The sequence below is a fragment of the Chelon labrosus genome (assembly GCF_963514085.1).
Source record: "Chelon labrosus genome assembly, chromosome: 17".
Taxonomy (NCBI): Eukaryota; Metazoa; Chordata; class Actinopteri; order Mugiliformes; family Mugilidae; genus Chelon; species Chelon labrosus.
The window spans coordinates 25,418,756-25,437,334 of record NC_140350.1 but is presented as its reverse complement, the minus strand read 5'-3'; the positions used below and the strand labels follow the sequence as shown (position 1 = coordinate 25,437,334).

The 18,579-nt window shown below is 44.0% G+C and overlaps 1 protein-coding gene across 2 annotated transcripts in view; it reads right to left on the bottom strand.

Moving 5' to 3' along the window:
- sgcd (sarcoglycan, delta (dystrophin-associated glycoprotein)) overlaps nt 1-18,579 on the bottom strand; it is a 133,242-nt gene that overhangs the window by 69,869 nt on the left and 44,794 nt on the right. For both annotated transcript variants that reach the window (XM_084564843.1, XM_084564842.1), the window contains one exon: nt 771-872. In XM_084564843.1, coding sequence (XP_084420969.1) covers nt 771-872 — 102 coding nt within the window. The remainder of the gene's footprint in view (nt 1-770; nt 873-18,579) is intronic.

Here is an 18,579-nt window from a genome sequence, read left to right as displayed (position 1 = left end):
TTGAATTTAAAAACAAATCTTGAGCTTTAATCCAAATATTGAGTTGTTAAAGTTTCATATTCTGATGATTTGATGCATTTTCACTACTTCCTGTTTTGACTGAAAGTCTAGTTTTGCGATTTATTTTTTTTTTACGCTAAGATATCCAACCTTCAACTGTTGGCATATCAGTCTGAGAAAAATAATAAACGTAGAAGAAGAAGAGCAACAGCAGAAGAAGCATGAACCGGTGGCTCACCAGCGCCCTCTGGCTGCCTCCTCTGGTTTCAGAGCGGTTTAATGTTGGATCAGGCTAAATATATTAAACATATACATGAAATCCATTCCCATTATAATGGACAAATACTACAATTTATTTTATCACTATTACGTTTACTGATGACAGGTGAGTCACTGCCTCACCTGGCCACACGGCGTTCCTTGTCCTTCGAGGATTTGCGCCAACACGATGTAACGACCCAGAATAACACGTCTTGTCTTTTTTAAAGGCCGTGACGTGTTCAGAATTTAATCTGGTCTGAACTGACCTAACTCGACCACTAAACACACGACTGTCGGTGGAAACTCTCTAACTGATCACGTCAGATTCTTCCTGTCAGAGTCTTCACACGTGTGAACGCAGCCTGAAGGAACAGTCGTGTGAGTTTCACCCACGTCTCAATAGCAAAGCTGTCGTTTTAACAGGATTTACCAAGGAGCAATGTTCCGTATCTGAAAAGGCCTTAAAATGTGATTAGCTGTTAGCGTAGCGTGTAGCGTGTGTCACTTACTGGTTTGGACTGGATTTCTTTGGCATAGAGGGGTTGGAGGAACTCAGAGTCCCCCTCCAGTTTCAGGCCCTTCTCCGTTATTCTGAGGTTGCCCATGCCGTCCTGTCAGGATCAAAGACACAGACACAATTAGATCGTGTTCTTTACTTTTATTATTATATAATTCTATTATTCCCCTAAGCATCTGAGTAGAACTGCCTCATGTAACCTCTCAATCAGAACAGACTGATCAACCAGACTGAGAGGATGGTGTAATCTCATCTCCTAATAATCTTTACTAACTGCTGGTTTCTCTCTGGTTACTGGAATAAATCCATCCTCTCTGCTCCACGTGGACGTTTTTGATGATGGTGGGAGGAAACCAGAGGAAACCCACATGAGGAGAACATGCAAACGAACCCTCTCTGCCCCGGGGATTCGAACCGAGGACCTTCTCGCTGTGAGGCACCAGCGAACGTTAGAAGATTAAAGTAGATTTTTTTATTTTTCTATTCCAGACATGACGGATGAATGAGTTCAGTGCTGGGACTCCTCAGCACCGTCTTCGTGTATTTCCTGCCAGTATGATTGAACAGGAACCGCTGTGTGTGTCCAACACCTGCCACTTTATTCCTGACACCTGCAGCTTGATGACAAACACCTGTTAGGAGTCTATACGGCAAGATGGCGGTGGGGTGGTGTGGGGGGGTCTAACTTAGCACGCTCAACGCGATCATACACCTGACGGCTGATGGAGGAAGGAAGATTTTGACACAAACTCACTGAAGACCAGGTACAAACTGGTCTATAAATGTGTTTCATCTTGTTTTCCTATGGAGTGAAGTTAGTCTCTAACTGGTCACTAATGAGTGAAACCATTGAGAATCACAAATACATGCAACAATCTGTGTGTGAATGTAGCTGCTACTGCAGCAGCCTGTTGGAATCACTCAGTCTGTAAACCAGAACACTACAGACCAAAGGTAAACCACCAGCAACAACAAGAGGAGTTCAGGTGAGGGGAGACTGGCTCCTCCACTTTCCAGCCAGTCATTATATTTATATTATATTATATATATTCTATGTGATCGCCTCCTGGATTGTCTCAAAGATAAGAGACATCAGACTGATAGTGGAGTGAGAAAGAGAGAGAGAAACCAGCTATCTGCTCACATCATCTCCTTTCTTTTTGTTTTCACACCGTCTTTTGATCCCCCAGGTTCTGAAGAGCAAATGGAGATCAGGACCCCTTGAGATCCCAAAGCAGACGGTTTGCAACCCCCCCCTCCATGTAATCGTTCCCCCAGCTGTGTAAAGCATATTGAAATTCTGGCTCTGTTGTGGCAGTGGGGGGTCGCCGGCAGGATTGGGATTGAGAATGATCCCCAGGTGGAAGTCGGCGGGGCCGTCAGATGAGGCCATCAGATGAGGCCGTCAGATGAGGCCGTCAGATGAGGCCTGCAGACGTTACTAAACTCAATTTCTGAAACTTTGATGACGAAAACCCACTGTAAGATATTTAAGTTCCCTGCTCTCAGACTGTCAACGGGATGTTTTTAAAACTCCAGGTCTTATTAGACAGACGTGTTTCTACCCACAGGTTCATGTGGGCTGGTTCTTCCCTCTGGCCTCGTTCACACCTGCATAATGACTGAGGAGCATTAAAACAAACAGCAGAGTAACAGTAGTCGTGCACCGCTGCATATCTCTGCCTCTCCATTTCACAGTGTTTTCTCTCAGCAGAGATAAATAAGATTTGGAGAAATTCAGCTCATAAGGACACGTGGCCCTGAATCTCTGCATCTCATAATAAAATATGTGACGGCAGCTAAAGGGCCACTATAATAGAATAATAACACTTAGGTTTTTCTCACTTGTTGGAGCCACAATCGGTGCCATTGTGAGTGTTCAGATAACCACTGTGAGGAAGAAAGGAGCAGAAACGGGGAATGGTAATTAATAAATCTCAGTGAAACGACTCGTTTTAAATTCTCTTCCCCTCCGTCTGAGCCGTAACAGCGGTTGTGCTATTAGCTACAAGAGGAGAGCGTTAGAAGCAGTGTCTGATATGACTGCATGTGTGTCTGAGGATGAGTTTATTACAAACAAATACAGGAAGACGTTTACGTGGCTCAGCAGAGAGGAACACTCCCTCTGCTCAACGCTTAAACACTGCTGGTGGCAGAAAGTTTTTCTGGAGTCTGATTCTGCTCCGGCAAAGATCTGCCGGACTGAGCACGACCCATCGTATGACCCATCATACAATCCAAATGGATGTTGCAGCATCTCCTCTGAACATGCAGAACCTTTGAGACTATTCTGGAGAACATTCTGCACAGTGTTGGTCATTGGAATAATGTTAATAATAATAATATACACGTGCATACAGAAAGCATTTGGGTCCACTCCAGTGTTGATAGGAGCAATAAAAACTACATTCAGAACCTCCGTCCCACCGTCTCCTCCTCCTCCTCTCTCCTCTCCACCATTTATGTTCTCCAGTCTCCGTGTTGATCATCCCGTTCGTCAGCTTTCTATTCCTCTTGCCCCAGCTCCATCCATCTGAACATCATCCTCACATTATTCCTCCATCACCTCTGTTCACTCTCTCCATCTGTGCTAGTTCTCTTCAGCAGGGAGGTGTCTCAAGTCAAGCGGCAGGAAATTTAAAATAACTCGCTGTCAGAGCGACGCGACGAATAGCAGATTATGACACGATTCAGGTGGCAGCCACCCGTCACTCAGACAAACCTGACATGAATGTTCTTAGGATATTTGTCTTTCATGGAGATCAGCAGAGTGGTTTCATTTCAGCCAACAGTACACCTCAGAGGATGACTTCTAAGTCTGTGATGTGATGCCCTGATCTTTCTTCTTCTTCCACCACCACCAGGTCATCTCCCTTCTTAACCAGCCAACACATGTTGAGGATGTTCTCCATCACTTCTGTTCTACCTATAACAGAACAAACAGAGTGCATCGATGCTCCTTCATGTCCACGTTGGATACTTTCTTCTGGCAACAATCTCAGGACAACAAAACTTTCTAATCAGTCAATTTCATGCTCCACAGACGTGGCGTCCGTCCACTGGTGTATGTGCCAACCTCAGCAGTTTCCTTAGCAACAGACCACACGGAGCCAAGGTAGCCGACCGGTGCCACTGTGTTGTGTTTCCTTACCTAGTGCTGTATGTGCACTAACTACATTTACACTAAGATGTGAACGACTCCTGTGTAAACAAAGAAAACCAGGTCAGTAAGCTTTTGATTTAGTAATATAAATAACTGACCCTTTTTCTAGGGTTCCTAATCCGTCCTGTAACCCTCAATCTGATTCTTGTGACTTAAACTTAAATATTCGGCAATTTTCCTCTGCACCTTGTAGAACTGTTCAGATGTGGTCACCTTAAAGCACACCGGGACGCACTGAGGACGCATTTAATGGACCTGGTGTCAGTCCACATGTGGAGGTGGTCTGGGACACATGTGACCTCCTTCCTTTGGTAGTGTGAACACACAATGAGTCCTGGGTCACATTAAAGACCAGCTACTCAACAGGGCTGATCTTGTCTGAGTGTTGTCTCATTCATTCATTCATTCAGAGAGCCATAAAAGGAAAAGTCTCTTCAGTGATGTCTATTCATTAGTAATGAGAGCCTTTTCAAATATTCTGTCCTTGTAGCTGTGAACTAAATAAATAATAAATCAATCTAAACAAGAATTAAGGATGTAATAATAATGTGTGTGACCCTGTCATTAATAAACATATCGGCATGTTGTTAATTCTAGATGTGTTCTCGCTGATGTAATGTAATTAAGTTATGTATTTAGGACCATGTCATTATTTCCTTCCCTGCTGCTGCAGCCAGTAAATCCTTCCTGTTATAATCTGAGTTTATACGTAACGTCAGAGGTTAATAAATAAATTAAAACTTAATGAGACTTTACAGCTTGTTCAGAATCATGTGTCGTTTCTCCAACTCTTCATGTCACGATGCAGCACAACAAACAACGATGTTCATGGTTCTGATCCAACAGCAGGTAGAGATCCTTATATAGAGACGCTACTGCGCCCCAGATGACGTCTGCTGTTTATTTCCATACAGAGCTCTGAGCAGTGATCGGCTCCTGAGACACATTTGAGAAGTATTTTGAGCTGGTTACTTGTGATTGGGATCACTTAACAAGGCATTCAGATAACCGAGGCTGAACGGCCCCGAGGCGTCCGCTGGGCCTGAAGAGACGAGGCTTCCTCCTCCTACTGCTCGTCTGAGGTGGTGAGAGTTGGACGTAATTCATTGCCTAAGTTCCCCCTCGTCCAATGCTCTCCCCACATTAACCCCCCCACCCCCTCTCCACCCCCACCCCCCCAACTCTTTTCCCCTCTTGCTCCACAACATTATCTGCAATAAGGACTAAATTGATCTCCACTCAAGCCGGCATCGCCTCCACTGTCACCGCCCTGTGAGCTCCATAGTTATTGAGGATATATTGTGTGTGTGTGTGTGTGTGTGTGGTGGTGTGTGTGTGTGTGTGTGTGGTGGTGTGTGTGTGTGTGTGTGTGGTGGTGTGTGTGTGTGTGTGTGTGTGTGTGTGGGCTGATTGTGTATGCGCTGTGTGTTTACCTGGCTGTTTGTTGGTGTATGAGTGCAGGAGGAAAACGTCTGTCTTGTAAATAACATTTGTGCCTCCAGTCCCCTCCGTTACTCTCCAGATTTATTTGGCCCAGCTGTGCGCTACAGCAGAGACACGGGGTGGAGGGTGGGGGTGTGGGAAGGGGGTAAGGGGGGTGCTGACGGCGAGGAGGGAGGAGAGGACTAAATATAAAGACCGATGTAACACTGGATCTTCACTCTTCTCATATCTGTCTTTCTTTATCCACACCATCTCTCTCTGGCTGACGCCGCCTCCGTCTCCTCCTCTGAAGTCTTCAGAGAGCCAGGAGTCGCTGCTGTCAATAATGCCGAGCTCTCGGCCTATTATTGAGAGTCTGCATCGATATGCATCAAGCCACCGCCCGAGGCTAAAGCAAATACAGACGTATCTGGGGAAAATATTACAAGGAGTTGGACTTTTTTTGCATACCAAGCAGCGAGTCACACTTGTCTAGTAGTTAAAGGTAAAATCTATGTTTGGACACTCCCACACAGGACAAGTTGCCGTGGGATCAAGACTGATGCGTGGAAAGCAACTAAAGCGAAGCCCTCAGTAGAAGGAACGTGGCCACAGGCTGTGTTAAAGTAGGTGGATGTTTTTCAGTTTTCATGAACCGTGCAGACCTTGTGCAAACAAACAACAGAAGTCAACAGTTGTCTCAATATTAACTTTAATTTAAAAAGAAGTGCAGCAGTGATACTTCAGTGTACCACTGAACAGCTTCAAACTGCACTCAGAGCTCATGTTTACAGACCTGAAGGGAAATGTGAGGAGCCAGGATACAGGCCCAAACAGTGACGTTGACCCACGGAAAAGAAATGACAACTTAAACTTAAAGCTGATTTCATGTTTATCACTGCACTCTATTCTATTCTATTCTATTCTGTGGTGAGTATCTGCTGTTTTCTCTCTGGCCCTGTTCAGACCTTGCAGTGACATCCGTCCTGGGCTATGTGACACCAGCTTTAGGTTCGTGTGTTCAAACCTGCCATTATCATTCGTCTCCAGACGCGTCTCCGGCCACCTCTCCAGATCCACTTTTAGTTTCTCTGTATACAAATAAACACCAACATCATCTGTGGTGCAGTAGAACATTATAACAGCTGCTGTCTCTAATGGATCTCTACCGTTGCTACAGAACCAGGAACAGCACTGTGTTATATGTGTGGATCAGATCTTAATGCATGGTCTGAACAGGCCCTACATTACTGAGATCCTGCATGCAGCTGATTTCATTTCAGAGTCACTTAAAGCTGCAACAAAGCCCTTCCCTGCAGAATATTCCATTTGAGGCCCCTCATTCTGATGACGTGAAAAATGGATGAAAGCAACATACAGTGTCCGTCCAGTGTACAAAGAAATGACATTACGTTCATTCTGAGATATACTGTACTGTACGTTCCATATGCAAATAGCTAGAAAGCTTATCCGACAAAAAAACGTCAGGGCAATCTGAAAGATGCTATGTTTGCATAAACGTCTTCACATACTAGCTTCAAACAATCGACTGACCCAGAACTGACGGCGGCTGCAAAGACGCAGCGGTCGAGTCATCATTTCAGGCCGATTCAGGCTGATTCAGGTTGAATTTAAAGGAGCCTTTGAGATGGGACTTCAGACTATCTATCCCTGAACAGGGCAAGAGACAAAGCAGAGCCTTTCATGAATTTGTTTCGCTCTGGCCACACAGTAGAAATAGTGAAATTGGACGTCCAACACATGACAATGAAACGAGTCTCCACAGTCTGGGAGTGACTTACATACATGACGATATTATAGACTGAACAGCTTCCAGCAGGTCAGGAAAATATTTAACAGGATGCTCAGAGGTAAAAGTGAACTGTGTGTTTGTTCCCTTGTGTGTGAATCCTTGAGACAGGTCTCTGACCACCAGTGAGCACTTTGCCAAAAAGCACTCGGAGTAAAAACGAAGCACCAGCGAGCGGCAACAATGCGTCTCCTGCAATCCATTCCCTCTCCAATCCTGCAACACGGAGAGCTCTTTCAATCAGCCTCCGCCGGACCCGCTCTGCTGCCAGGAGCCAACATGGCCCAACTCCAAACTAATACATTTTTCAATTGATCCGTTTGATAACAACAAAAAGTTTTCCCCTCTGTACTACAGTTTGAGCGAAGCACCACCTGGAGCCGCGACTCTTAGAGGCCGCTCTCTTCGCCTCGTTCCACAGGTGATAGCCGCCGACGTCATGTAGCAACACCCCGTGATGGCTATCAGCGGAATTGGGTTTGAGATTGCTCTCTGCAGCGAACCCCCCCCACCCCCACCACTCCTCTGATTGAGGCCCCTCGACGCGGCACCGAATCATCCATCAATGGGATGGGAAAGCAGATGGGGGCGGCGGGCGGCGTGGAGAGAGAGAGAGAGGGGCCAAGAATGAAAGATGAAAGAAAGGAGAGCAGGAGGGGTGCCGATAAAGTCAGAGCGAGATAAGACTGGGTAAAATAGATAGATAAACACAGAGAGCAAGATAAGGGTAGAGAGAAAATGAGAGTGAATGTGAGAAGGAGAGGCAGAGCGTTGGAACGCAAATGAGGCGAAACATGTCGACTGCAAGCGGAGTCCAGAGAAGACAAAGAAGGAGAGGAGGAAGATTCAGACGGAAAAGAGGAGACGTTGGGGTTGAAGCTGGTGGAGATGAAGAACGAAACCTTGAAAACTCTCTCCAAGGAATAGTTATGAAAACACAGAGAACAGCTTTTTAAAACCACTCTACTGTGATTGTCTGTACAGCTTCTTCTTCTTCCTTTGTTTTGTTTAGGAGCAACTCCATGAACTGTGTTGCCTCCAACCATCACTGGGAACTATTATTTTGTAAGTATTGTATATGGGTAATAATAGCTGCTCGCATGTGAAATATTCAGCACAGAATGAAACATGGGGACTGAAAGTAAAAGCAATCTTCCAGCCTGTGGATGGATTGGAAATATTGCCCCTCCATAAACTACACCAGAGTGTCCTGGTCAGACTCAATTCTTCTAGATATCTGAGTCTGGTAACATGGATCTAAACCAACACAGAGAAAAAAGAAGACTTCTCTACAATGGTAGAGTCCTCCAATAACTGCCTTCAAAGCTGTTAATTGTTTTTCTGTATCTACATTTGTTTTTCTGATAGCTAGTGATTAAGGCATTGTTAATAAATGCCTGTCAATGTTATTTTCTGTCAGTATATTTCACAACTGATGTGATACCGGCTCCAAACAGCTTCTCTTCTACAACAGCAGCCATTATGACGTCAATAAATTTGACTTAGGTCACCTTAGGCTCAGGTGACACATTTGGCTTCGTTGTCGCTGCTCTTCTGTCCATCACCACGTAAAGGCCTAACAAAACATTTCATTTGCCTGGCAGAGCATAATCTGTTACTTTAGCATCTAGTCCAAAGGTACGGTGGCTCTGAGAGCAGTAACAAGCAGCAAAACATAAAGCCAACACAGAAAGTACCAAACACTGCAGTTCCTCAAAAGACCACTTGAGGTCATCTCCAAAAGCGAGTCCATCCTTATCGACCCCAAGCCCAACACACACTGTCCCAAGCTCTGAGTCAGGTCTAATCGCAAGATGGCCAAGATGGCCAAGATGGCGGTGGCCGGCGACACTGAGCTTCAAAAATGGTCTTCAGGAAACCGATGGGTGACGTCAGGGAGGGTTTGTCCGTCTGTACAATCAGTCGATGGCAAATAATGAAACTATAAAAGGCAGACTATGGTTTTCTGTCTGTTTGAACTAGTTTTCCTGCATGGACTCCTCAGAACCACAAAGCATCACAGAAACACTAGTACTGACACTACGTTACTGAGGATACCACGTACAGAACTCCAACTAATACTTTAATTTCACCCTTTTCCCTCCTCGTTAGCCATCCAACCATCACACAGACAATATAAAAGCCACGTCTGTTTGTTCCTGCTGATTTAACATCAGGGGCTCGATGCATTTCATTTCTGCTGTCATTAAATGATAGATAAGACCAAAACCAGGATCAGGTCTGAAGGGCTGCGAGTCTGTTCAGAAACCCCATCTCTGCTGCTTGAGCCTGCGGCTGCCACATGTCAGTGTCGCAGGCCGATAGATTTCCTATTAACTCCATCTTCATCTGGGATGGATGGCGTGGGCCTCGGAGGCCAGTGGCAGAGCAGCGTCAAGGCCTCACACTGGCACTGATTGACGTGTGAATACGTAAGCCTGCAGGCTCAATGTGCTGGATAGGGGACTGGATGGGGAGTGTGCACCGTGCATGGATCTGCAAACACACCAAGAGTTCATGAACTACTGTAATGTGACTGATCTGTGTCCTTGGACGGAAGTAGTTTCTGTGATACAGAGCACGACTGTGAAAGTAATTGACATTAGGTTTCATGCCTGCACCACACATTTGAAAGGGCGTATGTTAGACCTAAACCACAATCCTTCACTGAACTCCAACCAAGCAGTCAGGGACTGAGGGCAACTGCAATTGAAAAGTAAACTGAAGTGTAAAAATACAAAAGGAGAATGGTCACACGCAGCTCAAACCTCCACCTTGAAGGACTTTGACTGGATCTACCACAACTTATTCAGTGTCCTCCCAGCTATGAGGAAAAGAAACATAAAAAGACTCAATAAAAGTGTGCTTTTATTCCAAACGACCAGTCGAATCATCTGGGCAGGGCTTTATGTTGTGATGGACAGAAGAGTAGGAAGTGGTTTCAGGTGAAGAAGTTTGTGATGGTTTGAGATCACTGTGGCTCTTTTTCAGACGACTTTTTAAGGCTGATTTGAAACAAACCACTCTGGCTAATGAACTAAAAATATATCTAACATTTAGCCTGGCTTTTGAACAGCTGGAAGCCGTCATGTGAGCGTTGTGCAGTTAAATTAGTTTGCAATAAAATGGCTCTGATGTGTCGGAGGACTATCCAGTTGCGTACAGTATTTTTTCTCTGTATTTATTGAAACTCGGCCTGTCATGAAATCCAAACTAAGTCTGACTACACCAGGCTTTCAGCTGACAGACTAAACGCTTGATGTCATTTGCTCTTTAAAACTCAGACTAAAAGGTTTAGTTCCTTTTGTGAGGAAATAAAACATTGTGTTAAATGATCAAATGTCTTAAAACTGCTCATGAGGAGCAGCACGGTGTCCTTTCTTAAACTTTTCACTTTCAAACATTAAATGGACACACACACACACACACACACACCCACACACACACACTTTCATGAATTAATTGAGATCGTAGTGAAAAGTGGTGCAATTATCTGCCGATTATAAAGTAATTACTTCGAGCTAATTGGAAGCGGTTATTGTTTTTATGGTACTTGGAGCAGCTTGGTGTCAGAGCTTCATCACAGACGGACAAATGAGGTTCGGTCACTGTCACAGCCACGTGTGACCACGGCAGCATGTAGCTTAGCCTCCTGCTGCAGCGCTGCTAAACTGACTGAGGTCAGATCTACTCAGTAAAACATGCTGCATTCAGTTTTATACCTGTAAGAAAATCCTTCAAAAATCAGGAGCTAAAGTATTCATGTTGAAGATTGACCCTTTTCATGTTTCAGATGCACCACTGAGCAGCTGTTAAGCTGCAATAATTCTAAATAACTGAGAAAGTCCAGCTACTCCAGATAAATGTTCTGGACTAAATTGGGTAATTACTCAAAAAACAGAGAGAAATAAAAGCATGAACCACAGGTAGAGGTACAGACATCTGGGGATGTTACTTAGACATGTAGCACCCACCTAGACCAGACCAGGCACCCCCACCCCATAGCAATGACACTCCTTGATGGCAGCAGCCATCCCCAGCAGGATGCAGCTTGACACAGACACACACACAAAAACACTTTAGGAACAACTAAAAAAAAACATGAAGAACAGCACAAGGTGTTGACCTGGCCTCCAAATTCACTAGATCCCAAACTGATCAAGTATCTGTGGGATGATCCACAGAGGCCTCCATGTGATGCTCTGGTACAGAAGCTGTACAGAAAGGGGTGACACCACTTTACCAACCATCAGTCCACTATTACGCCTCATCCACACGTGAAGCTGACAGCTGGTGGCTATAATGGACGTTCTGGTCTTTGGTTGCCTAGGTAACCCTCTAGTATATTTTACCGTGGAAGCGTGGAAGTTGGTCTGGCCTCCAGGCTGCACCAGAAATCTGAAAGTGTCTTTTCTCTCTTCACCTCTTCTCACTCACCCGTTGTTTGAGGAGAAAATCCAAAGGTATCAGAGATTACTGGCTTTGGAGGAGTTCTGGTGACCCCACCTGATCTATCTGATATTTGTTTGGACCTAAGACACACGTCTCACAGTCTCAGAGTCTGAGCGCGTCCTTTCACTGCTGAAATAATTACTCACTGTGGGACAAATGAAGTTGAACTTGAACTTTCAGACAGAAATGACACTGAATGCAACTCGGAGTGCGATTCATTAGCGGTGAAGATGTGAACGTGCTTAAAAGAATCACGATGCGTCGATCCAAAAGCTGGGAGGAGTTTACTTGAACCGTGCAGCTTCCAGTCCGCAAGGGACTTTGGAAAGGTTATTTTAATTAATATCAACATGAGCTGCTGTTAAGTTTACATCTGTTCACTATCAGTATGTCTGCCTATATGTAATTCTGAAGAACGGCTGAAAGAGAAAAGGTTCTCAGTCATCCAGGTCAGAGGCAGCTGGACTTGTAGCGCCTTTCTTAAACGCTTTTTGGATATTTCTGACCTTTTATTGATTCATTCATTCATCTTCTGTAACTGCTTGTTCCTATGAAGGGTCGCGGGGTCTTGACCTTTTATTTTTCTGCTAAAATTTCCTGAAGGATAAAACAAACAAGCCAGAGTCTGCTGCTCTAAATGTGGCTAGAAGAGTGCAGCTAACCAGCGTCCAGCTCTGAGGATGAATAATGGCTAATAGGACAAAGACAAAGGAAACACAGATAAGAGAGACTTGGTGCTACTTTATCCAGCCTATCATCATCTTCATTCAGCGCTCTGCAGGGATTTGGGGGAGACGAGGGCCCATTTCCTCACCTATTATTCACATGTGAGGAAGCCAGACGGGAAGAAAGTGGAGAAATATCCAATCTGTCCACCTGTTTACGTATTCATATATTTATATCTGTGCTCCCTGTGGACTGCGTGGCCATGTGGCAGTGCCGCAACAAATTTATTTTCAAATCAAAAATATACAGATGGGCAGTATTTCTTATATTCTGCTTTTGCAGCCAAGTCCATTTTTCTCCCTTTTATTTCCACCTTCATGGCTTTTTCTTCAATATATTTTCTTCATACAGCTGATATGTTTAGGCTTTGCATGAAAAATATTCTTGGCAGACGCTTCTCCTTCCGTTTAGTCCACAGGGTTGTGTGGTGAATTGTACCCCCCCCACCTCATTGTTATCTCCCCATACAATCCCCCTTCTGAAAAACATGGAGCCAGTATGACTGGAAGTTGTCAGCTTTATCTGCCACCCCTGCTTTTTGATCTCCGCCTTATGGGGCTTTACTGAATCAAGTGAAGTCACGCATAAACACTGACACACACACACACACACACACACACACACACTGAAATGTCAAAAGTGAGGGAGAGACACAAACAAATAAGAAGAAACGTCACAACAACACACACCCAGAACTTTGTACAAACCTCCAGTAAGAGATGCACAGAAATCCCCCCATCACTGAAACATCCTCCTCATTGAGCTCATTACTTTGAGTGTAAAAAGAAATAAAATAGACAAAAGCCTTATTGTCTCGTTAATAATTTAAACTGTGCAACTTAGATTATTGTTCAATTTAAGTTGCAGCCCATAAGTTTATTATAGTGGCTAAATAAATAATAAAAGAAAATTCAGTTTAAGTTGATACTGCCCCCTGCTGGATTTATCCATGCTCTGCAGTCAGTAGCAGCCTTTTGGCAGCCATTTCCAATATGGCTGCCAAAAGCCATAAGCAGGCGTTTTTTTGTTTGTTTGTTTGTTTTTTTCTGCCATTTTTTGAAAAAACTGATTATTTCAAAGATTAAAATGTCATCTTAAAATGTGCATTAATTTATCCCGTAGTAGTGGAACTTTAAAATATTTATATGTGACCATTCTATGCTACCTGATGTTGCAGAGGTTCACTTGGTAATTATTGTCTTTTGTTGTCCCCAGTTTTCCCTAACACCATTAACAGACTATCATAACCTATCTAATATGTATTTACCAGTTCAGAGCACACAGACATTTGTTGTTGTTTTTGTTTTATCGTTGCACGGTGAAGGACAGGAACAGTTTTTTTCTTTACTTTTTTTGTGCAAAGGTCCTTTAAGGCCTTGATTTACTATACTGCCAAAAGTATTCACTCATCCATCCCAGTAACTGAATCCAGGTGTTCCAATCACTTCCATGTCCACAGGTGTATAAATCCAGCACCTAGGCATTCAGACTGCTTCTACAAACAGAATACCAGCGTGGTACTGTGACAGGATGCCACCTGTGCAACAAGTCCAGTCATGAACTTTCCTCTCTACTAAATATTCCACAGTCAACTGTCAGTGGTGTTATAACAAGGTGGAAGAGACTGGGAACGACAGCAACTCAGAGCGGGGTCAGAGGATGCTGAGGAGCATAGTGAGCAGAGGTCACCAACTTTCTACAGAGTCAATCTCTACAGACCTCCAAACTTCATGTTTCCTTCAGATTAGCTCCAGAACAGTAGAGAGCTTCATGGAATGGGTTTCCATGGCCGAGCAGCTGCATCCAAGCCATACATCACCAAGTACAATGCAAAGCGTCGGTTGCAGTGATGTAAAGAATGGGATGTCACTTAAGTTCATATGCATGTAAAGGCAGATGAGCCAATACTTTTGGTTGTATAGTGTAGCTGAAGACTCAAGATTTCAAATAGCAGAAACAACACAACTCATCTCTGTTATGAAAATAAATGAGTAAATCTTTGACACGACTTGAATAATGACATGATCCTGATGCTGATCTGCTGTTAATGGCCTCATTTAGTGACTACATTCATCTCTATTAAAACGTTTGATAAATGTGTTCAACAGTAAAATGCTTGTGTTTGTTTTGTCAAACCAACAGATACTGAATCTGTCTCTGTAAAAATGACTCATATGAGATGATTTGTTTTTCTGGAAAACAAAAGTCAGTCCATTGACTAGTCATCTTACTCTATGACTGTGTGTTAAGGTGAGATTCAAGGCGTCAACCACTCATTTACTGAGTTTTGAAGCTCAGCGTGGCGTCTGCGGCGGTCGCCATGTTGCCTGACTCCACCATAACGCTCAGCTGAGTCAAAACTGGTCAAAGAGGTGAAGCTGAGGCAGACAACCTGTGAGGACAACCACCTGTCACTCAAAGCAGCCACGCCCTTATTTCTGCGTAAAGCTAAAGCTGGACATTTTAACATGAAGGTCTATGGACTCATTGTTGGAGCCTCTAGTGGACATTAGAAGAAGTGCAGTATTTTGGCACTTCCATGTTGGCTTCATCTTTTAGTGATAGTGTTTGCAGTCAGACACGTTGAAGAGTAATACAGTTTTCTTCGGTGAAGATTGGAGATGATGGGGTCAGGTGAAGGTTTGAGGTGTTGGGTACGGGGGTTTGTCCATCTGATCAAAGAAAACGTCAGGAAATCGGAGGCTTGCGTCATTTGTGAGGGTCGTCAGAGAAACGGGGAGTCAACGGTCTGTCATTCATCACCCAGCGCTCTTCAAATGGAGGACGATGACGTGCAGAGAACAAAACAGAGACACAAAGAGGTTCAGACGCTCTCACAGCATGACGGGACGTTTGTGAGGAGGCAGAAACTATTGCCTCTGATTTCGTCTAAAATATATATTTCCTTCAACCTGAACACGCGCACATTTTGCCGATGGCTGAGACAGAAGCGTTCTCTCTGACCGGACCACCCGGTGAGCGAAGCACAAAAACCATGAAGTCCTCCCTGCCAGGCTGGACATAATAGCAGGCTGATCAGTCGATGCTAATATTGATCTGCACAGCGGCTCAGAAGACAGACAGCGTTTATCTGCATGAAATAAGATCACAAGCTCTGACAGGGAGAGAGGAGAGACTGTCTCTACAGAACGTCCACATTTAACACAAAACTTCAAATCCTGCAGCAGAGCCGAGTCTTCAGTCTACCCTGAAAGCAAACCTCCACATTACAGAGACAATCCTAAGAAATATCGATTAATGCAGCTTCAACACTGTCAAAGCAAAACTCATTACATCTGACAGAACGACTGGATGCACTGGAACAGAGAGTTTCATTATCGCTGTTAATTGACATTCTGCTGTGAGTTGTTATTTGTCAATAGCTGTTTTATCTTTAAAATAGAGGAAGACAGTTTTGCTTTGTTTCATTCCTGGTGTTTTAAAGAGCGTCAAACAATCAGGACGAAATGAAACACAGCAGTGGAACAGTGGAGCTGCACATTCCTCTGGGAGACACTCTCACCTTCAGTCCTCCTCTGCTCTTCTTCAGTGGTTTTATTTATACCGCTCACTTACTGCCTAATGTTATATACAGTAGGTCCTTGTTTTTTACCCCTTAGGTCCTGTTCAGATTATTAGAGGATTAATGTGAACACACCCAGGACACACTGAGGATCTGACTGATCTGATCTCAGACCACATGTGGAGGTGGCCTGAGAGGCTTTTGACCTTTGGAGTGTTGGGTTCCATTAAAGACCACCTACTCATCAGAGGGTCTTGCATTTGCCTCAAGCATTCATTCATTCATTCATCTTCTGTAACCTCTTGTCCTGTGAAGGGTCCAGGGGTCTGATGGAGCCTATCCCAGCTGTCATTGGTCTAGAGGGGGGGTCCACCCTGGACAGGTCTCCAGTCTATCCCAGCTGTCATTGGTCTAGAGGGGGAGTCCACCCTGGACAGGTCTCCAGTCTATCACAGGGCTAACACGGAGAGACACTCACACCTACGGCCAATTTAGAATCACCAATGAACCTAACCAGCATGTCTTTGGATGGTGGGAGGAAGCTGGAGAACCTGGAGAGAACCCACGCAGACACAGGGAGAACATGCAGACTACACACAGAAAGGAACCAGTTGGCCTGGATTAGAACCCAGAACCTTCTGGCTGTGAAGCATCAGTGCTAACCTATAAGCAAAAGTTATCAAATGAAATAATAATTTATGGCTTCATAGCTTGTTCCAAAATATATATCATCTCCCCAAGTCTTCATGTCGTGCTGGAATCGAGCCTGAGCCTCCCAGGTTCATGAAATCTTTGGTCTGGAGTCTCTCTGTTGGGAACTGATTCTGCTCCAGCAAAGATCTGCAGGGCCAATCAGATCATGTGGGTGGGGCTTAATGTGGTGATGAACAGAAGAGGAACAGTAGTTGAGATGAATTTGTTTACAACAAACCGGCTCTGATTGATGGAGGACTATCCACTTTGTGTTAAAACGTGCCCCATTATGATGATGTGTCACCAGACTCATGTTCTTATTAGAACTGATTGTAGCTATTTTATTATTATTTCAACTTTTATTTTAAATGTGTTTTATTATCAGTCTTTACTCTGTGACGGTTTTAAACATCAAACTTATCTTAGCCAATTAACTGAGAGTGAGAAGTCTGCAAAACGCCCCTGAAACAAACAGAAGTTATTTGTTGGGATGTGAGTGTGAAGGATGTTGCTCACGGGCAGGTCAGCAGCAGTAATTACGAGGAGGGAGGCAGAGCCGTTGTTTGAGTCTGTCAGCCTCAAACTAATCACCTCCACGTCACAGCAGCCACTCGATGCCTCATTAGCAGCATCTGAGCTTTTTATACGTGCTTCATGAACCTGAACACGACACAGACAGCGTTAGTGTGTCTGTTAACTCCTGACGCTGACCTCAGTTCATCTGGGCACGGTGATGATGGGGTTTATTTTGGTCAATAGCAGGCTGTTCAAACCTCTGCAGACGCTGAGGGGATGAATCACAACTCTAGTTTGAGTTGAAAAGCAAAAGTTTGTTGCAGTCTCAGAATGAACTTGTCTTGAACTTGTTCCAACTTTATTTTTAAAGAGGTCTGCAGTCCCTGACCAAACCCACCTGGATAGAATCAAAGTCACGAAAAATACCAAGAATAACCAGAGTGAGTTGGTTTATAATAATATGGGAATTTAAGAAAAGGTGCAAATGTTGAGCTAAAAAACAAAGAATGAATCATTATTAGCCATTTAAAACCTGAACTGAGCTGGACTGACTTTTTCTTATTTGCTTATTTTGAGCGCTTTGGTCCCTTTTTCCAGAGTACCTGGAATATCTGGCAAGTGTTATAAAAATATGATAACCTTCCAGAAGAAACACAAGCAGAGTTACCGTATTGACACCATATCGACTGTAAAACAAAATGTCTCCACTTTCTGAAACCGTTGGAATTTTTCTGATCGACTAATCCAAAGAGTGCTTGCACAAACGTGCCATCTGCAACACGTTGGGTTCTAAAAGGTTAACATCATAATGTTCATGAGATTAATTAATTTTATTGTGGTTAGAGAAGCCAAATGGTCACAGGTTTTTTATTTTTATTCTTGTTCTTATTCTAACAGAAGCTATATCAGACAGCTAGCTTCCTGTAAAGGCAGCCATTTTGTTGTAGATGAATCCAACACCACGCTCCAGATGAGTGTATGAGACGACTGTTATTATTCTGTCCATCACCACATTAGGCTCCGCCCCCAAACGATTTGATTGCTGGAGCATCATCAGCTCAGACTCCAGACCAGCTCTGTGCCACTGAATCAGTCTGTTTGTGGACGTTGATCTGGCTTCCTGGCGCTCACTGACGGCTCCTTACCATCTGATTTAAATTTGTGCTGGACTCATTTACTGAATGAAATCCTGCCCAACGTTCAGTCCTGAATCACACCTACCACCAGAAGAAGGCTCCCTGATATGAGAGCTAATTTAGAAGGTGTTGATGGGAGGTGGGAGCTGAAAATAATAAATCAACACTCTCGAAACGAAGGTATGTCCACGGCCTGACATCAAATCAGATGACAGGGTGGCGATTTTAGAAATTATTTGATTTGGGAAGCAAGAAGTGTTTATAAACGGCATTTTTGAACCAGACTGATGCTGAATTATGTGGCTTCCTCTCAGGTTATACAGTATATACGGGAAGTTTGAGGTTTAAATAGGAAACTCT